At 41.9% G+C, this 23,518-nt stretch overlaps 1 protein-coding gene across 1 annotated transcript in view; it reads left to right on the top strand.

The window, feature by feature from the left end:
* The window catches only part of LOC139750632 (Golgi-associated PDZ and coiled-coil motif-containing protein-like), a 544,937-nt gene that overhangs the window by 429,570 nt on the left and 91,849 nt on the right, over positions 1–23,518 (top strand). Inside the window, exon 11 of the mRNA XM_071665307.1 lies at positions 8,791–9,025. Coding sequence (XP_071521408.1) covers positions 8,791–9,025 — 235 coding nt within the window. The remainder of the gene's footprint in view (positions 1–8,790; positions 9,026–23,518) is intronic.

Below are 23,518 nucleotides of genomic sequence, written 5' to 3'. Positions count from 1 at the left end.
TCCCCAATCTGATGCTCTGTACATGCCTTCACCCTCTCAATCAATACCCTCCCATATAATTTACCAGGAATACTCAACAAACTTATACCTCTGTAATTTGAGCACTCACTCTTATCCCCTTTGCCTTTGTACAATGGCACTATGCACGCATTCCGCCAATCCTCAGGCACCTCACCATGAGTCATACATACATTAAATAACCTTACCAACCAGTCAACAATACAGTCACCCCCTTTTTTAATAAATTCCACTGCAATACCATCCAAACCTGCTGCCTTGCCGGCATACATAGGTATGTATATGTGCAATTGTGGATGTGTATGTATATCCATTTGTGTGGGTGGGTTGGGCCATTTTTTCATCTGTCTCCTTGTGCTATCTCGCTAATGCGGGAAACAGCGATAGAGTACAATATAAAAAAGAATAACGAAATGTTTTTTTTTTTTTTTTTTATACTTTGTCGCTGTCTCCCGCGTTTGCGAGGTAGCGCAAGGAAACAGACGAAAGAAATAGCCCAACCTCCCCATACACATGTATATGCATACGTCCACACACGCAAATATACATACCTACACAGCTTTCCATGGCTTACCCCAGACGCTTCACATGCCCTGATTCAATCCGCTGACAGCACGTCAACCCCGGTATACCACATCGCTCCAGTTCACTCTATTCCTTGCCCTCCTTTCACCCTCCTGCATGTTCAGGCCCCAATCACACAAAATCTTTTTCACTCCATCTTTCCACCTCCAATTTGGTCTCCCTCTTCTCCTTGTTCCCTCCACCTCCAACACATATATCCTCTTGGTCAATCTTTCCTCACTCATCCTCTCCATGTGCCCAAACCACTTCAAAACACCCTCTTCTGCTCTCTCAACCACGCTCTTTTTATTTCCACACATCTCTCTTACCCTTATGTTACTCACTCGATCAAACCACCTCACACCACACATTGTCCTCAAACATCTCATTTCCAGCACATCCATCCTCCTGCGCACAACTCTATCCATAGCCCATGCCTCGCAACCATACAACATTGTTGGAACCACTATTCCTTCAAACATACCCATCTTTGCTTTCCGAGACAATGTTCTCGACTTCCACACATTCTTCAAGGCCCCCAGAATTTTCGCCCCCTCCCCCACCCTATGATCCACTTCCGCTTCCATGGTTCCATCCGCTGCCAGATCCACTCCAAGATATCTAAAACACTTCACTTCCTCCAGTTTTTCTCCATTCAAACTCACCTCCCAATTGACTTGACCCTCAACCCTACTGTACCTAATAACCTTGCTCTTATTCACATTTACTCTTAACTTTCTTCTTCCACACACTTTACCAAACTCAGTCACCAGCTTCTGCAGTTTCTCACATGAATCAGCCACCAGCGCTGTATCATCAGCGAACAACAACTGACTCACTTCCCAAGCTCTCTCATCCCCAACAGACTTCATACTTGCCCCTCTTTCCAAAACTCTTGCATTTACCTCCCTAACAACCCCATCCATAAACAAATTAAACAACCATGGGGACATCACACACCCCTACCGCAAACCTACACTCACTGAGGACCAATCACTTTCCTCTCTTCCTACACGTACACATGCCTTACATCCTCGATAAAAACTTTTCACTGCTTCTAACAACTTTCCACCCACACCATATATTCTTAATACCTTCCACAGAGCATCTCTTTCAACTCTATCATATGCCTTCTTTAGATCCATAAATGCTACATACAAATCCATTTGCTTTTCTAAGTATTTCTCACATACATTCTTCAAAGCAAACACCTGATCCACACATCCTCTACCACTTCTGAAACCACCCTGCTCTTCCCCAATCTGATGCTCTGTACATGCCTTCACCCTCTCAATCAATACCCTCCCATATAATTTACCAGGAATACTCAACAAACTTATACCTCTGTAATTTGAGCACTCACTCTTATCCCCTTTGCCTTTGTACAATGGCACTATGCAAGCATTCCGCCAATCCTCAGGCACCTCACCATGAGTCATACATACATTAAATAACCTTACCAACCAGTCAACAATACAGTCACCCCCTTTTTTAATAAATTCCACTGCAATACCATCCAAACCTGCTGCCTTGCCGGCTTTCATCTTCCGCAAAGCTTTCACTACCTCTTCTCTGTTTACCAAATCATTTTCCCTAACCCTCTCACTTTGCACACCACCATCGACCAAAACACCCTATATCTGCCACTCTATCATCAAACACATTCAACAAATGTATAGGTATGTATATGTGCATGTGTGGGCATTTATGTATATACATGTGTATGTGGGTGGGTTGGGTCATTCTTTCGTCTGTTTCCTTGTGCTACATCGCTAATGTGGGTGACAGCATCAAAGTATAATAAATATATTAGATAGAAAAGATTTACATATACGTGTATGTGCAATATATCTATTTATATATATATATTATACTTTGTCGCTGTCTCCCGCGTTTGCGAGGTAGCGCAAGGAAACAGACGAAAGAAATGGCCCAACCCCCCCATACACATGCATATACACACGTCCACACACGCTAATATACACACCTACACAGCTTTCCATGGCTTACCCCAGACGCTTCACATGCCTTGATTCAATCCACTGACAGCACGTCAACCCCGGTATACCACATCGCTCCAATTCACTCTATTCCTTGCCCTCCTTTCACCCTCCTGCATGTTCAGGCCCCGATCACACAAAATCTTTTTCACTCCATCTTTCCACCTCCAATTTGGTCTCCCTCTTCTCCTTGTTCCCTCCACCTCCGACACATATATCCTCTTGGTCAATCTTTCCTCACTCATCCTCTCCATGTGCCCAAACCACCTCAAAACACCCTCTTCTGCTCTCTCAACCACGCTTTTTTCATTTCCACACATCTCTCTTACCCTCACGTTACTCACTCGATCAAACCACCTCACACCACACATTGTCCTCAAACATCTCATTTCCAGCAGATCCATCCTCCTGCGCACAACTCTATCCATAGCCCACTGCCTCGCAACCATACAACATTGTTGGAACCACTATTCCTTCATACATACCCATTTTTGCTTTCCGAGATAATGTTCTCGACTTCCACACATTCTTCAAGGCCCCCAGAATTTTTGCCCCCTCCCCCACCCTATGATCCACTTCCGCTTCCATGGTTCCATCCGCTGCCAGATCCACTCCAAGATATCTAAAACACTTCACTTCCTCCAGTTTTTCTCCATTCAAACTCACCTCCCAATTGACTTGACCCTCAACCCTACTGTACCTAATAACCTTGCTCTTATTCACATTTACTCTTAACTTTCTTCTTCCACACACTTTACCAAACTCAGTCACCAGCTTCTGCAGTTTCTCACATGAATCAGCCACCAGCGCTGTATCATCAGCGAACAACAACTGACTCACTTCCCAAGCTCTCTCATCCCCAACAGACTTCATACTTGCCCCTCTTTCCAAAACTCTTGCATTTACCTCCCTAACAACCCCATCCATAAACAAATTAAACAACCATGGGGACATCACACACCCCTACCGCAAACCTACACTCACTGAGGACCAATCACTTTCCTCTCTTCCTACACGTACACATGCCTTACATCCTCGATAAAAACTTTTCACTGCTTCTAACAACTTTCCACCCACACCATATATTCTTAATACCTTCCACAGAGCATCTCTTTCAACTCTATCATATGCCTTCTTTAGATCCATAAATGCTACATACAAATCCATTTGCTTTTCTAAGTATTTCTCACATACATTCTTCAAAGCAAACACCTGATCCACACATCCTCTACCACTTCTGAAACCACCCTGCTCTTCCCCAATCTGATGCTCTGTACATGCCTTCACCCTCTCAATCAATACCCTCCCATATAATTTACCAGGAATACTCAACAAACTTATACCTCTGTAATTTGAGCACTCACTCTTATCCCCTTTGCCTTTGTACAATGGCACTATGCAAGCATTCCGCCAATCCTCAGGCACCTCACCATGAGTCATACATACATTAAATAACCTTACCAACCAGTCAACAATACAGTCACCCCCTTTTTTAATAAATTCCACTGCAATACCATCCAAACCTGCTGCCTTGCCGGCTTTCATCTTCCGCAAAGCTTTCACTACCTCTTCTCTGTTTACCAAATCATTTTCCCTAACCCTCTCACTTTGCACACCACCTCGACCAAAACACCCTATATCTGCCACTCTATCATCAAACACATTCAACAAATGTATAGGTATGTATATGTGCATGTGTGGGCATTTATGTATATACATGTGTATGTGGGTGGGTTGGGTCATTCTTTCGTCTGTTTCCTTGTGCTACATCGCTAATGTGGGTGACAGCATCAAAGTATAATAAATATATTAGATAGAAAAGATTTACATATACGTGTATGTGCATATATATATATATATATATATATATATATATATATATATATATATATATATATAGGTATGTATATATATATATATTTATTTTTGTTTATTATACTTTGTCGCTGTCTCCCACGTTTGCGAGGTAGCGCAAGGAAACAGACGAAAGAAATGGCCCAACCCCCCCATACACATGCATATACACACATCCACACACGCTAATATACACACCTACACAGCTTTCCATGGCTTACCCCAGACGCTTCACATGCCTTGATTCAATCCACTGACAGCACGTCAACCCCGGTATACCACATCGCTCCAATTCACTCTATTCCTTGCCCTCCTTTCACCCTCCTGCATGTTCAGGCCCCGATCACACAAAATCTTTTTCACTCCATCTTTCCACCTCCAATTTGGTCTCCCTCTTCTCCTTGTTCCCTCCACCTCCGACACATATATCCTCTTGGTCAATCTTTCCTCACTCATCCTCTCCATGTGCCCAAACCACCTCAAAACACCCTCTTCTGCTCTCTCAACCACGCTTTTTTCATTTCCACACATCTCTCTTACCCTCACGTTACTCACTCGATCAAACCACCTCACACCACACATTGTCCTCAAACATCTCATTTCCAGCAGATCCATCCTCCTGCGCACAACTCTATCCATAGCCCACGCCTCGCAACCATACAACATTGTTGGAACCACTATTCCTTCATACATACCCATTTTTGCTTTCCGAGATAATGTTCTCGACTTCCACACATTCTTCAAGGCCCCCAGAATTTTTGCCCCCTCCCCCACCCTATGATCCACTTCCGCTTCCATGGTTCCATCCGCTGCCAGATCCACTCCCAGATATCTAAAACACTTCACTTCCTCCAGTTTTTCTCCATTCAAACTCACCTCCCAATTGACTTGACCCTCAACCCTACTGTACCTAATAACCTTGCTCTTATTCACATTTACTCTTAACTTTCTTCTTCCACACACTTTACCAAACTCAGTCACCAGCTTCTGCAGTTTCTCACATGAATCAGCCACCAGCGCTGTATCATCAGCGAACAACAACTGACTCACTTCCCAAGCTCTCTCATCCCCAACAGACTTCATACTTGCCCCTCTTTCCAAAACTCTTGCATTTACCTCCCTAACAACCCCATCCATAAACAAATTAAACAACCATGGGGACATCACACACCCCTACCGCAAACCTACACTCACTGAGGACCAATCACTTTCCTCTCTTCCTACACGTACACATGCCTTACATCCTCGATAAAAACTTTTCACTGCTTCTAACAACTTTCCACCCACACCATATATTCTTAATACCTTCCACAGAGCATCTCTTTCAACTCTATCATATGCCTTCTTTAGATCCATAAATGCTACATACAAATCCATTTGCTTTTCTAAGTATTTCTCACATACATTCTTCAAAGCAAACACCTGATCCACACATCCTCTACCACTTCTGAAACCACCCTGCTCTTCCCCAATCTGATGCTCTGTACATGCCTTCACCCTCTCAATCAATACCCTCCCATATAATTTACCAGGAATACTCAACAAACTTATACCTCTGTAATTTGAGCACTCACTCTTATCCCCTTTGCCTTTGTACAATGGCACTATGCAAGCATTCCGCCAATCCTCAGGCACCTCACCATGAGTCATACATACATTAAATAACCTTACCAACCAGTCAACAATACAGTCACCCCCTTTTTTAATAAATTCCACTGCAATACCATCCAAACCTGCTGCCTTGCCGGCTTTCATCTTCCGCAAAGCTTTCACTACCTCTTCTCTGTTTACCAAATCATTTTCCCTAACCCTCTCACTTTGCACACCACCTCGACCAAAACACCCTATATCTGCCACTCTATCATCAAACACATTCAACAAATATATAGGTATGTATATGTGCATGTGTGGGCATTTATGTGTATGTGGGTGGGTTGGGTCATTCTTTCGTCTGTTTCCTTGTGCTACATCGCTAATGTGGGTGACAGCATCAAAGTATAATAAATATATTAGATAGAAAAGATTTACATATACGTGTATGTGCATATATATATATATATATATATATATATATATATATATATATATATATAAATATATATATATATAGGTATGTATATATATATATATTTATTTTTGTTTATTATACTTTGTCGCTGTCTCCCGCGTTTGCGAGGTAGCGCAAGGAAACAGACGAAAGAAATGGCCCAACCCCCCCATACACATGCATATACACACGTCCACACACGCTAATATACACACCTACACAGCTTTCCATGGCTTACCCCAGATGCTTCACATGCCTTGATTCAATCCACTGACAGCACGTCAACCCCGGTATACCACATCGCTCCAATTCACTCTATTCCTTGCCCTCCTTTCACCCTCCTGCATGTTCAGGCCCCGATCACACAAAATCTTTTTCACTCCATCTTTCCACCTCCAATTTGGTCTCCCTCTTCTCCTTGTTCCCTCCACCTCCGACACATATATCCTCTTGGTCAATCTTTCCTCACTCATCCTCTCCATGTGCCCAAACCACCTCAAAACACCCTCTTCTGCTCTCTCAACCACGCTTTTTTCATTTCCACACATCTCTCTTACCCTCACGTTACTCACTCGATCAAACCACCTCACACCACACATTGTCCTCAAACATCTCATTTCCAGCAGATCCATCCTCCTGCGCACAACTCTATCCATAGCCCACGCCTCGCAACCATACAACATTGTTGGAACCACTATTCCTTCATACATACCCATTTTTGCTTTCCGAGATAATGTTCTCGACTTCCACACATTCTTCAAGGCCCCCAGAATTTTTGCCCCCTCCCCCACCCTATGATTCACTTCCGCTTCCATGGTTCCATCCGCTGCCAGATCCACTCCCAGATATCTAAAACACTTCACTTCCTCCAGTTTTTCTCCATTCAAACTCACCTCCCAATTGACTTGACCCTCAACCCTACTGTACCTAATAACCTTGCTCTTATTCACATTTACTCTTAACTTTCTTCTTCCACACACTTTACCAAACTCAGTCACCAGCTTCTGCAGTTTCTCACATAAATCAGCCACCAGCGCTGTATCATCAGCGAACAACAACTGACTCACTTCCCAAGCTCTCTCATCCCCAACAGACTTCATACTTGCCCCTCTTTCCAAAACTCTTGCATTTACCTCCCTAACAACCCCATCCATAAACAAATTAAACAACCATGGAGACATCACACACCCCTGCCGCAAACCTACATTCACTGAGAACCAATCACTTTCCTCTCTTCCTACACGTACACATGCCTTACATCCTCGATAAAAACTATATATATATATATATATATATATATATATATGTTTATATGAGTGGATGTATCTTTCTATGTCTGTTTCCTGGCATTAACTCTCTGATGCAGGAAGCAGTGATCATGCGTGAAAAAAACCCTGAAAGGATGGAATCCTACCCAAATCTGTTTGCAGATGATGCATAAGTCATAAGGGAAGTAAAAAGTGAGAATTACATCAGTTTGCATGGAGACCTAAACAGACTCTGATGTTGGTCTCAGGCTTGGTTGATGAATTTTGACCATACAAATGTAAAGTAATGAGGATGGGACAGCAAATAACAACCTCAGTATGATTATTACTGGCAGAAATTAAGCATCAGGATTTTGTGTGTGAGAAGGACTTATGAGTTGAAATCATCCCTAGCTTGTTGCCAGAGTCTCATGTTTTGATAATGGTTTAGGAGACAAATTGCCTGCTGACTCATATCAGAATAGCTTTCAAGTGTATGGATAAGGAAATATTAGCAGGCTAGTCATAACAACAAAAGACCAAAGTTAGAAAATGCTTTTGAGGTTTGGTCACTGCATGTAGGTCTAGTGGAGGGATACAAAACATTCACCAAAATTAAGAGATTTAAGACACAGTGAAAGGCTGAAGGCTTTCAATATACCCATTTTTGAAGAATGAAGAGTAAGGGGTGAGTTGATCACACCCTTTACCTTTTTCAAAGGAGATTGACATGGATATGGACATTAGACAGTTCTTTGAGTGTTGTAGGGATAGAGCAACAGAGAAAATACACGAATTTAAGTAAGAAACTTCCAAACATTGATGTAAAGAAATATTAAATGGTTTATGAGAGATGGATGAATGGAACGTACTGACTGAGGACATGGTTAATATAGACAGCGTACATAGATTTAAGATGCATTATGATAGTAGTGTTCAAGAGATGGGACCCTAATTACAAATAGGTAATTAGAAAAGAAGCATGGAAAAAATCTTATGAACGATATTGTATTGCCAAACTTTCTAAAGAAGACTAATGTTATAATGATATGCATTGCAGGAAGTGAAGATGAGGGAAGTGCATGTAGTAATGTTAACAGCCAAACCATAGATGCAACTAATGAAACTCCTTCCAAAGTTATTTTATCTAAGTCTACTGTAGATGACACAAGTACAGCCAAACAAGAGGTTAACAAACAGCACACAATAGAAGAGCTGTCTGTTTGCAACCTCCATAATGTAGAAGATAACAGTTTTAAAGAAACACAAGACTCTGTCACAGAATCCTCTCTCAGGTTAGTGTAATGCTTACCTCAGGATTTCCTTTCTGACAAGTATGTTACATTATATTGTCAGTATTCTGCATGTTTTTAGATATCAAAAATATTTCTTAGTTTTCTTTTCAAGGTTTTTTGGTCTTTAATGCCTTTCATAGATTTAATCCAGAATTCACAGTAGAATTGTTCATTACTTATAAGTGTATTGGAGCCAAGGGGCAAAATGCATTCTGAGCTTTGATTTTGTGGTTCATTTGTAAAGAAGCATTGTTTTGCATTAAAACAACTATGGGACCACCTAAAATATGTAGCCTTTTCTTGATCTTGGCTTGCCTCTTGAATCACAGTCATCAGGTATGCTATATCTGTCTGCCGTTTTTTTCTTTTTTTAAGATTAAGTGGTGGTGGTGCTGGTGGGATGGGGGAGTGGGGGAATGATTATTATGCAGCAGCAGTGTAAATAACTCTCATGTCTTCTCCCTGTGGTATCTACACACCTGAATGGCCAACACAAAACCAGAAATCACTTAATCCTTTTTTACCTTTCTTACTAGAATCACATTTAAAGATTTATAACTGAGAAGATGGAAGGATGGAGAGTATGAGGCTCTCAAAAATTGGGGTGTGAACATTCAGAAAGGTGAGAGGTATGTATAAGGAAGAGTTAATTAGATATCTACTTTGTGGTATATGAGAGATGACATGTTGTTAGTGGCTGAGCCAGGACTTCTGAAGCACTCTCAGTACTGTAGGGCTTGGCTGTGAATGTTAGAGAGTGCTTTTGGAACAGTATACATGATAGCTAGAGGGCAGATGTGTGCAAATGAGGCCATTGTTCTTCTGTCCCTGATGTATCCTTGCTAAATCAGAAGCTATCCTTGCTAAATCAGAAGCAGCAGTTAGGTAAGAAAAAAAAAGATGGTTATGTTCAATAGCTCAGGGATGATCTGGGTTTTTAGGTAGAAGTGAAACAGACAAACAAGAATTGGTGCAAGGTCAGAGGCACACTTCCTTAACACACGAGGAGGTATGCCATCTGAGTTATATGCCTTGGGTGAATGCAAGAGTTTTGGAGAGAGGGGCAAGTATGCAGTCTGTTGTGGATGAGAGGGCTTGGGAAGTGAGTCAGTTGTTTTTCGCTGATGTTACATCACTGGTGGCTGATTCGGGTGAGAAACTGCAGAAGCTGGTGACTGAGTTTGGTAAAGTGTGTAAAAGGAGGAAGCTGAGAGTAAATGTGAATAAGAGCAAGCACAATGGTGCTGTACAGATGCACGTCGTAAGTCTTAGGTAAAGAATTATAAAAGAAGATGGATATGTTGGGAATGGAGGGTTGAATGAATTTGAAATGATAGTGTAACAGATAGCTGGAGTAGTTAGAATAGTGTGGTTAAGAGAGTATGCTATAATGATGAAATAGTGTAAACATATAAAAAGGATGAGGGAGGAGAGGCTGACTAAGAGGGTACACTTGTTAGAAGTGGAGGGAACAAAGAGAAGGTGGAGGCTGAGAATGAACTGAAAGGATGGAGTGGAGGATGTTTTACATGATGAGGGGCTAAACATGCAGGAGGGTTTGAAGCATGCATGGCAAAAAGCAAATCAGAGGGATTTGGTATATAGTGTTTAATGTCCTGTCATTGGGCTGAACCAGGGCACATAAAGCAGTCAGGAGAAACTACAGAATGGAATGTGGGACTTGGCTTTGGAAAGGGGTCTCTGGTTTCATTGCATAATACATGACAGCTAGAAAGTAGATATTTTCAAATGGAACCATTCTGCACCTGTTCATGGATCTGTCTTCTTTTTTTTTTTTTTTTTTTTTTATACTTTGTCTCTGTCTCCCGCGTTTGCGAGGTAGCGCAAGGAAACAGACGAAAGAAATGGCCCAACCCCCCCCATACACATGTACATACACACGTCCACACACGCAAATATACATACCTACACAGCTTTCCATGGTTTACCCCGGACACTTCACATGCCTTGATTCAATCCACTGACAGCACGTCAACCCCTGTATACCACATCGCTCCAATTCACTCTATTCCTTGCCCTCCTTTCACCCTCGTGCATGTTCAGGCCCCGATCACACAAAATCCTTTTCACTCCATCTTTCCACCTCCAATTTGGTCTCCCTCTTCTCCTCGTTCCCTCCACCTCCGACACATATATCCTCTTGGTCAATCTTTCCTCACTCATTCTCTCCATGTGCCCAAACCATTTCAAAACACCCTCTTCTGCTCTCTCAACCACACTCTTTTTATTTCCACACATCTCTCTTACCTTTACGTTACTTACTCGATCAAACCACCTCACACCACACATTGTCCTCAAACATCTCATTTCCAGCACATCCATCCTCCTGCGCACAACTCTATCCATAGCCCACGCCTCGCAACCATACAACATTGTTGGAACCACTATTCCTTCAAACATACCCATTTTTGCTTTCCGGGATAATGTTCTCGACTTCCACACATTTTTCAAGGCTCCCAAAATTTTCGCCCCCTCCCGCACCCTATGATCCACTTCCGCTTCCATGGTTCCATCCGCTGACAGATCCACTCCCAGATATCTAAAACACTTCACTTCCTCCAGTTTTTCTCCATTCAAACTCACCTCCCAATTGACTTGACCCTCAACCCTACTGTACCTAATAACCTTGCTCTTATTCACATTTACTCTTAACTTTCATCTTCCACACACTTTACCAAACTCCGTCACCAGCTTCTGCAGTTTCTCACATGAATCCGCCACCAGCGCTGTATCATCAGCGAACAACAACTGACTCACTTCCCAAGCTCTCTCATCCCCAACAGACTTCATACTTGCCCCTCTTTCCAAGACTCTTGCATTTACCTCCCTAACAACCCCATCCATAAACAAATTAAACAACCATGGAGACATCACACACCCCTGCCGCAAACCTACATTCACTGAGAACCAATCACTTTCCTCTCTTCCTACACGTACACATGCCTTACATCCTCGATAAAAACTTTTCACTGCTTCTAACAACTTGCCTCCCACACCATATATTCTTAATACCTTCCACAGAGCATCTCTATCAACTCTATCATATGCCTTCTCCAGATCCATAAATGCTACATACAAATCCATTTGCTTTTCTAAGTATTTCTCACATACATTCTTCAAAGCAAACACCTGATCCACACATCCTCTACCACTTCTGAAACCACACTGCTCTTCCCCAATCTGATGCTCTGTACATGCCTTCACCCTCTCAATCAATACCCTCCCATATAATTTACCAGGAATACTCAACAAACTTATACCTCTGTAATTTGAGCACTCACTCTTATCCCCTTTGCCTTTGTACAATGGCACTATGCACGCATTCCGCCAATCCTCAGGCACCTCACCATGAGTCATACATACATTAAATAACCTTACCAACCAGTCAACAATACAGTCACCCCCTTTTTTGATAAATTCCACTGCAATACCATCCAAACCTGCTGCCTTGCTGGCTTTCATCTTCCGCAAAGCTTTCACTACCTCTTCTCTGTTTACCAAATCATTTTCCCTAACCCTCTCACTTTGCACACCACCTCGACCAAAACACCCTATATCTGCCACTCTATCATCAAACACATTCAACAAACCTTCAAAATACTCACTCCATCTCCTTCTCACATCACCACTACTTGTTATCACCTCCCCATTTGCGCCCTTCACTGAAGTTCCCATTTGCTCCCTTGTCTTACGCACTTTATTTACCTCCTTCCAGAACATCTTTTTATTCTCCCTAAAATTTAATGATACTCTCTCACCCCAACTCTCATTTGCCCTTTTTTTCACCTCTTGCACCTTTCTCTTGACCTCCTGTCTCTTTCTTTTATACATCTCCCACTCAATTGCATTTTTTCCCTGCAAAAATCGTCCAAATGCCTCTCTCTTCTCTTTCACTAATACTCTTCCTTCTTCATCCCACCACTCACTACCCTTTCTAATCAACCCACCTCCCACTCTTCTCATGCCACAAGTATCTTTTGCGCAATCCATCACTGATTCCCTAAATACATCCCATTCCTCCCCCACTCCCCTTGCTTCCATTGTTCTCACGTTTTTCCATTCTGTACTCAGTCTCTCCTGGTACTTCCTCGCACAGGAATATATATATATATATATATATATATATATATATATATATATATATATATATATATATATATATATATATATATATATTTTTTTTGTGCTTTGTCGCTGTCTCCCGCGTTTGCGAGGTAGCGCAAGGAAACAGACGAAAGAAATGGCCCAACCCCCCCCCCATACACATGTATATACATACGTCCACACACGCAAATATACATACCTACACAGCTTTCCATGGTTTACCCCAGACGCTTCACATGCCTTGATTCAATCCACTGACAGCACGTCAACCCCGGTATACCACATCACTCCAATTCACTCTATTCCTTGCCCTCCTTTCACCCTCATGCATGTTCAGGCCCCGATCACACAAAATCTTTTTCACTCCATCTTTCCACCTCCAATTTGGTCTCCCTCTTCTCCTCGTTCCCTCCACCTCCGACACATATATCCTCTTGGTCAATCTTTCCTCACTCATTCTCTCCATGTGACCAAACCATTTCAAAACACCCTCTTCTGCTCTTTCAACCACGCTCTTTTTATTTCCACACATCTCTCTTACCCTTATGTTACTTACTCGATCAAACCACCTCACACCACACATTGTCCTCAAACATCTCATTTCCAGCACATCCATCCTCCTGCGCACAACTCTATCCATAGTCCACGCCTCGCAACCATACAACATTGTTGGAACCACTATTCCTTCAAACATACCCATTTTTGCTTTCCGAGATAATGTTCTCGACTTCCACACATTCTTCAAGGCCCCCAGAATTTTCGCCCCCTCCCCCACCCTATGATCCACTTCCGCTTCCATGGTTCCATCCGCTGCCAGATCCACTCCCAGATATCTAAAACACTTCACTTCCTCCAGTTTTTCTCCATTCAAACTCACCTCCCAATTGACTTGACCCTCAACCCTACTGTACCTAATAACCTTGCTCTTATTCACATTTACTCCTAACTTTCTTCTTTCACACACTTTACCAAACTCAGTCACCAGCTTCTGCAGTTTCTCACATGAATCAGCCACCAGCGCTGTATCATCAGCGAACAACAACTGACTCACTTCCCAAGCTCTCTCATCCCCAACAGACTTCATACTTGCCCCTCTTTCCAAAACTCTTGCATTCACCTCCCTAACAACCCCATCCATAAACAAATTAAACAACCATGTGACATCACACACCCCTGCTGCAAACCTACATTCACTGAGAACCAATCACTTTCCTCTCTTCCTACACGTACACATGCCTTACATCCTCGATAAAAACTTTTCACTGCTTCTAACAACTTGCCTCCCACACCATATATTCTTAATACCTTCCACAGAGTATCTCTATCAACTCTATCATATGCCTTCTCCAGATCCATAAATGCTACATACAAATCCATTTGCTTTTCTAAGTATTTCTCACATACATTCTTCAAAGCAAACACCTGATCCACACATCCTCTACCACTTCTGAAACCACACTGCTCTTCCCCAATCTGATGCTCTGTACATGCCTTCACCCTCTCAATCAATACCCTCCCATACAATTTGCCAGGAATACTCAACAAACTTATACCTCTGTAATTTGAGCACTCACTCTTATCCCCTTTGCCTTTGTACAATGGCACTATGCAAGCATTCAGCCAATCCTCAGGCACCTCACCATGAGTCATACATACATTAAATAACCTTACCAACCAGTCAACAATACAGTAACCCCCTTTTTAATAAATTCCACTGCAATACCATCCAAACCTGCTGCCTTGCCGGCTTTCATCTTCCGCAAAGCTTTTACTACCTCTTCTCTGTTTACCAAATCATTTTCCCTAACCCTCTCACTTTGCACAACACCTCAACCAAAACACCCTATATCTGCCACTCTATCATCAAACACATTCAACAAACCTTCAAAATACTCACTCCATCTCCTTCTCACATCACCACTTCTTGTTATCACCTCCCCATTTGCGCCCTTCACTGAAGTTCCCATTTGCTCCCTTGTCTTATGCACTTTATTTACCTCCTTCCAGAACATCTTTTTATTCTCCCTAAAATTTAATGATACTCTCTCACCCCAACTCTCATTTGCCCTTTTTTTCACCTCTTGCACCTTTCTCTTGACCTCCTGCCTCTTTCTTTTATACGTCTCCCACTCAACTGCATTTTTTCCCTGCAAAAATCGTCCAAATGCCTCTCTCTTCTCTTTCACTAATACTCTTACTTCTTCATCCCAACACTCACTACCCTTTCTAATCAACCCACCTCCCACTCTTCTCATGCCACAAGCATCTTTTGTGCAATTCATCACTGATTCCCTAAATACATCCCATTCCTCCCCACTCCCCTTACTTCCATTGTTCTCACCTTTTTCCATTCTGTACTCAGTCTCTCCTGGTACTTCCTCACACAAGTCTCCTTCCCAAGCTCACTTACTCTCACCACCCTCTTCACCCCAACATTCACTTTTTTTTTTTAGAAAACCCATACAAATCTTCACCTTAGCCTCCACAAGATAATGATCAGACATCCCTCCAGTTGCACCTCTCAGCACATTAACATCCAAAAGTCTCTCTTTCGTGCGCCTGTCAATTAACACGTAATCCAATAACGCTCTCTGGCCATCTCTCCTACTTACATAAGTATACTTATGTATATCTCGCTTTTTAAACCAGGTATTCCCAATCATCATTCCTTTTTCAGCAAATAAATCTACAAGCTCTTCACCATTTCCATTTACAACACTGAACACCCCATGTATACCAATTATTCCCTCAACTGCCACATTACTCACTTTTGCATTCAAATCACCCATCACTATAACCCGGTCTCGTGCATCAAAACCACTAACACACTCATTCAGCTGCTCCCAAAACACTTGCCTCTCATGATCTTTCTTCTCATGCCCAGGTGCATATGCACAAATAATCACCCATCTCTCTCCATCAACTTTCAGTTTTACCCATATTAATCAAGAATTTACTTTCTTACATTCTATCACGTACTCCCACAACTCCTGTTTCAGGAGTACTGCTACTCCTTCCCTTGCTCTTGTCCTCTCACTAACCCCTGACTTTACTCCCAAGACATTCCCAAACCACTCTTCCCCTTCACCCTTGAGCTTCGTTTCACTCAGAGCCAAAACATCCAGGTTCCTTTCCTCAAACATACTACCTATCTCTCCTTTTTTCACATCTTGGTTACATCCACACACATTTAGGCACCCCAATCTGAGCCTTCGGGGAGTATGAGCACTCCCCGCGTGACTCCTTCTTCTGTTTCCCATTTTAGAAAGTTAAAAAAAAAATACAAGGAGGGGAGGATTTCTGGCCCACCGCTCCCGTCCCCTCTAGGCGCTTTCTACGACACGCGAGGAATGCGTGGGAAGTACTCTTTCACCCCTATCCCCAGGGATAATATACATATATACACACACACACACACACACACACACACACACACACACACACACACACACACACGCACATATATACACACACACACATACATATATATACATATGAAAAATGTAAGAAACAATTTAGAAAACTGAAACTTCTAGCTTGAAATGAAAAGAAAAAAAAATGAATGTCACAATGGTTCAACCTCTGGCTATATATATATATATTTTCTTTTTTTTGCTTTGTCGCTGTCTCTTACGTTTGCGTTGGCCCAACCCACCCCCATACACATGTATATACATACACGTCCACACACGCAAATATACATACCTACACAGCTTTCCATGGTTTACCCCAAACGCTTCACATGCCCTGATTCAATCCACTGACAGCACGTCAACCCCGGTATACCACATCGCTCCAATTCACTCTATTCCTTGCCCTCCTTTCACCCTCCTGCATGTTCAGGCCCCGATCACACAAAATCTTTTTCACTCCATCTTTCCACCTCCGATTTGGTCTCCCACTTCTCGTTCCCTCCACCTCTGACACATATATCCTCTTGGTCAATCTTTCCTCACTCATTCTCTCCATGTGCCCAAACCATTTCAAAACACCCTCTTCTGCTCTCTCAACCACGCTCTTTTTATTTCCACACATCTCTCTTACCCTTACGTTACTTACTCGATCAAACCACCTCACACCACACATTGTCCTCAAATATCTCATTTCCAGCACATCCATCCTCCTGCGCACAACTCTATCCATAGCCCACGCCTCGCAACCATACAACATTGTTGGAACCACTATTCCTTCAAACATACCCCCATTTTTGCTTTCCGAGATAATGTTCTCGACTTCCACACATTCTTCAAGGGCCCCAGAATTTTCGCCCCCTCCCCCACCCTATGATCCACTTCCGCTTCCATGTTTCCATCCGCTGCCAGATCCACTCCCAGATATCTAAAACACTTCACTTCCTCCAGTTTTTCTCCATTCAAACTCACCTCCCAATTGACTTGACCCTCAACCCTACTGTACCTAATAACCTTGCTCTTATTCACATTTTCTCTTAACTTTCTTCTTTCACACACTTTACCAAACTCAGTCACCAGCTTCTGCAGTTTCTCACATGAATCAGCCACCGGCGCTGTATCATCAGCGAACAACAACTGACTCACTTCCCAAGCTCTCTCATCCACAACAGACTTCATACTTGCCCCTCTTTCCAGAACTCTTGCATTCACCTCCCTAACAACCCCTTCCATAAACAAATTAAACAACCATGGAGACATCACACACCCCTGCTGCAAACCTACATTCACTGAGAACCAATCACTTTCCTCTCTTCGTACACGTACACATGCCTTACATCCTCGATAAAAACTTTTCACTGCTTCTAACAACTTGCCTCCCACACCATATATTCTTAATACCTTCCACAGAGCATCTCTATCAACTCTATCATATGCCTTCTCCAGATCCATAAATGCTACATACAAATCCATTTGCTTTTCTAAGTATTTCTCACATACATTCTTCAAAGCAAACACCTGATCCACACATCCTCTACCACTTCTGAAACCACACTGCTCTTCCCCAATCTGATGCTCTGTACATGCCTTCACCCTCTCAATCAATACCCTCCCATATAATTTACCAGGAATACTCAACAAACTTATACCTCTGAAATTTGAGCACTCACTCTTATCCCCTTTGCCTTTGTACAATGGCGCTATGCACGCATTCCGCCAATCCTCAGGCACCTCACTATGAGTCATACATACATTAAATAACCTTACCAACCACTCAATAATACAGTCACCCCCTTTTTTAATAAATTCCAGTGCAATACCATCCAAACCTGCTGCCTTGCTGGCTTTCATCTTCCGCAAAGCTTTTACTACCTCTTCTCTGTTTACCAAATCATTTTCCCTAACCCTCTGACTTTGCACACCACCTCGACCAAAACACCCTATATCTGCCACTCTATCATCAAACACATTCAACAAATCTTCAAAATACTCACTCCATCTCTTTCTCACATCACTACTACTTGTTATCACCTCCCCATTTGCGCCCTTCACTGAAGTTCCCATTTGCTTCCTTGTTTTACGCACTTTATTTACCACCTTCCAGAGCATCTTTTTATTCTCCCTAAAATTTAATGATGCTCTCTCACCCCAACTCTCATTTGCCCTCTTTTTCACCTCTTGCACCTTTCTCTTGACCTCCTGTCCCTTTCTTTTATACATCTCCCACTCAATTGCATTTTTTCCCTGCAAAAATCGTCCAAATTCCTCTCTCCTCTCTTTCACTAATAATCTTACTTCTTCATCCCACCACTCACTACCCTTTCTAATCAACCCACCTCCCACTCTTCTCATGCCACAAGCATCTTTTGCGCAATCCATCAATGATTCCCTAAATGCATCCCATTCCTCCCCCACCCCCCTTACTTCCATCGTTCTCACCTTTTTCCATTCTGTACTCAGTCTCTCCTGGTACTTCCTCACACAAGTCTCCTTCCCAAGCTCACTTAATGTCACCACCCTCTTCACCCCAACATTCACTCTTCTTTTCTGAAAACCCATACAAATCTTCACCTTAGTCTCCACAAGATAATGATCAGACATCCCTCCAGTTGCACCTCTCAGCACATTTACATCCAAAAGTCTCTCTTTCGCGCGCCTGTCAATTAACACGTAATCCAATAACGCTCTCTGGCCATCTCTCCTACTTTCATACGTATACTTATGTGTATCTCGCTTTTTAAACCACGTATTTCCAATCACCTGTCCTTTTTCAGCACATAAATCTACAAGCTCTTCACCATTTCCATTTACAACACTGAAAACCCCATGTATACCAATTATTCCCTCAACTGCCACATTACTCACCTTTGCATTCAAATCACCCATCACTATATCCCCGTCTCGTGCATCAAAACCACTAACACACTCATTCAGCTGCTCCCAAAGCACTTGCCTCTCATGATCTTTCTTCTCATGCCCAGGTGCATATGCACCAATAATCACCCATCTCTCTCCATCAACTTTCAGTTTTACCCATATTAATCGAGAATTTACTTTCTTACATTCTATCACATACTCCCACAACTGTTTCAGGAGTACTGCTACTCCTTCCCTTGCTCTTGTCCTCTCACTAACCCCTGAATTTACTCCCAAGACATTCCCAAACCACTCTTCCCCTTTACCCTTGAGCTTCGTTTCACTCAGAGCCAAAACATCCAGGTTCCTTTCCTCAAACATACTCCCTATCTCTCCTTTTTTCACATCTTGGTTACATCCACACACATTTAGACACCCCAGTCTGAGCCTTCGAGGAGGATGAGCACTCCCCGCGTGACTCCTTCTTCTGTTTCCCATTTTAGAAAGTTAAAGAATACAAGGAGGGGAGGATTTCTGGCCCCCCGCTCCCGTCCCCTCTAGTCGCCTTCTACGACATGCGAGGAATGCATGGGAAGTATTCTTTCACCCCTATCCCCAGGGATAATATACATATATTTGCATATATACATACATATACACATACATACGCACATATACACACTTACACACATTTTTTTTTCTTTTTTTCTTTTAAACTATTCGCCATTTCCCGCGTTAGCGAGGTAGCATTAAGAACAGAGGACTGGGCCTTTGAGGGAATACCCTCACCTGGCCCAATTCACTGTTCCTTCTTACACACATATACATATATATATACATATGAAAAATGTAAGAAATAATTTAGAAAACTGAAACTTCTAGCTTGAAATGAAATGAAAAAAATGAATGTCACATAATGGTTCAACCTCTGGCTATGGAAAAGGGAAATGTATAATTTATTTACACAAACGTCAATAGTAGTTTTCATCAATTTAACCACTGTATCATACTGCCTAGTCCACTTCTCTTATCATGAAACAGGGATATTGGCTTATGATGTTTCTCAATTTTCTTCATTACACAAAGTACAACCATATCTTGGATACATGAGGGTAGGTTGTTGGTCATCCGCCATAATAAAGCCTTGACAGACCAAAAATTTATCTGGACCTCAACTTTTCCAGTACATTTATGAAAAACACCTTTTTGCTTTCCATCTCTATCACTTTGAAAAAAAAAGAATAAGCTTCACTGTCTAAGCTACATTTTTTTCCAATTTCACTATTTTGTTGTTAGAGCACCATGTATATTTTTTTTTTTTTTTTTTTTTATACTTTGTCGCTGTCTCCCGCGTCTGCGAGGTAGCGCAAGGAAACAGACGAAAGAAATGGCCCAACCCCCCCCCCCCATACACATGTACATACACATGTCCACACACGTGTATACATACCTACACAGCTTTCCATGGTCCACCCCAGACGCCTCACATGCCTTGATTCACTCCACTGACAGCACGTCAACCCCTGTATACCACATCGCTCCAATTCACTCTATTCCTTGCCCTCCTTACACCCTCCTGCATGTTCAGGCCCCGATCACACAAAATCTTTTTCACTCCATCTTTCCACCTCCAATTTGGTCTCCCTCTTCTCCTCGTTCCCTCCACCTCCGACACATATATCCTCTTGGTCAATCTTTCCTCACTCATTCTCTCCATGTGCCCAAACCATTTCAAAACACCCTCTTCTGCTCTCTCAACCACGCTCTTTTTATTTCCACACATCTCTCTTACCCTTACGTTACTTACTCGATCAAACCACCTCACACCACACATTGTCCTCAAACATCTCATTTCCAGCACATCCATCCTCCTGCGCACAACTCTATCCATAGCCCACGCCTCGCAACCATACAACATTGTTGGAACCACTATTATATATATATATATATATATATATATATATATATATATATATATATATATATATATATATATATATATTTTTTTTTTTTTTCTTCATACTATTCGCTATTTCCCGCGATAGTGAGGTAGCGTTAACAACAGAGGACTGGGCCTTTGAGGGAATATCCTCACCTGGACCTCTTCTCTGTTCCTTCTTTTGGAAAATTAAAAAAAAAAAAATGAGAGGGGAGGATTTCCAGCCCCTCGCTCCCTTCCCTTTTAGTCGCCTTCTACAACACACAGGGAATACGTGGGAGGTATTCTTTCTCCCCTATCCCCAGGGGAGTATATATATATATATATATATATATATATATATATATATATATATATATATATATATATATATATATATACTTGGAGCCACAGTCATGCAACCGCTGCCGGCAGTCGTAGCTACGCCGGGATTAACAACCTCACCCACGATTACTCTGGTCGTTCGCTGCCAGTCCCACTTCCTCCGACCATATTCCTGGACAACCCGAGGTTTCGCTACGAGCGACTATCTGTTGAAGACGACAGTGTATTGATGCAACTACGTTTGTGAATCAAGAACCATTGCAACACAAACCTCGCCAGGTGGTAGAGTGTCCCGCAGTGTATCGAGACAGATTTCCCCAGAACTTTTTTAAAGGGGAAGTAAATGTTTATAGTTGTGTTACTGGAGTGATAGTTTTCATACATGGTGCTTTGACAAGAAAATAGTGAAATTGGAAAAAATGTAGCTTAGACATTGAAGCTTATTGATACAGTGGTTAAATTGATGAGAACTGCTATTGACGTTTGTGTAAATAAATTATACATTTCCCTTTTCCATGGCCAGAGGTTGAACCATTATGTGACATTCATTTTTTAATTTCATTTCCAACTAGAAGTTTCAGTTTTCTAAATTGTTTCTTACATTTTTCATATGTATATATATGTATATGTGTGTGTGTGTGTATATGTGCATATGTATGTGTATGTATATATATATATATATATATATATATATATATATATATATATATATATATATATATATATATATATATATATATATATATCTTTCTTTCTTTCTTTCAAACTATTCGCCATTTTCCGCATTAGTGAGGTAGCGTTAAGAACTGAGGACTGGGCCTTTGAGGGAATACCCTCACCTGGCCCAATTCTCTGTTCCTTCTTTTGGAAAATTAAAAAAAAAAACGAGAGGGGAGGATTTCCAGCCCCACGCTCCCTCCCCTTTTAATTCGCCTTCTACGACACGCAGGGAATACGTGGGAAGTATTCTTTCTCCCCTATCCCCAGGGATAATATATATACATATATATATATATATATATATATATATATATATATATATATATATATATATATATACATATATTTTTTTTTTTTCATACGATTTGCCATTTCCCGCATTTGCGAGGTAGCATTAAGAACAGAGGACTGGGCCTTAGAGGGAAAATCCTCACCTGGCCCCCTTCTCTGTTCCTTCTTTTGGAAAATTAAAAAAAAACGAGAGGGGAGGATTTCCAGCCACCCGCTCCCTCCCCTTTTAGTCGCCTTCTACGACACGCAGGGAATATATTATCCCTTGGGATAGGGGATTAAGAATACTTCCCACGTATTCCCTGCGTGTCGTAGAATGCGACTAAAAGGGGAGGGAGCGGGGGGCTGGAAATCCTCCCCTCTCGTTTTTTTTTTTTTTTTTTTTTCCCAAAAGAAGGAACAGAGGGGGCCAGGTGAGGATATTCCAAAAAAGGCCCAGTCCTCTGTTCTTAACGCTACCTCGCTAACGCGGGAAATGGCGAACAGTTTAAAAGAAAAAAAATATATATATATATATATATACTCCTGAGACAGGAGTTGTGGGAGTATGTGATAGAATGTAAGAAAGTAAATTCTCGATTAATATGGTTAAAACTGAAAGTTGATGGAGAGAGATGGGTGATTATTGGTGCATATGCACCTGGGCATGAGAAGAAAGATCATGAGAGGCAAGTGTTTTGGGAGCAGCTGAATGAGTGTGTTAGTGGTTTTGATGCACGAGACCGGGTTATAGTGATGGGTGATTTGAATGCAAAGGTGAGTAATGTAGCAGTTGAGGGAATAATTGGTATACATGGGGTGTTCAGTGTTGTAAATGGAAATGGTGAA

The sequence above is a fragment of the Panulirus ornatus genome, chromosome 10, assembly GCF_036320965.1.
Source record: "Panulirus ornatus isolate Po-2019 chromosome 10, ASM3632096v1, whole genome shotgun sequence".
NCBI lineage: Eukaryota > Metazoa > Arthropoda > Malacostraca > Decapoda > Palinuridae > Panulirus > Panulirus ornatus.
Note: the sequence above shows the minus strand (reverse complement) of the source record. Positions and strands in the feature narration are given on the sequence as shown.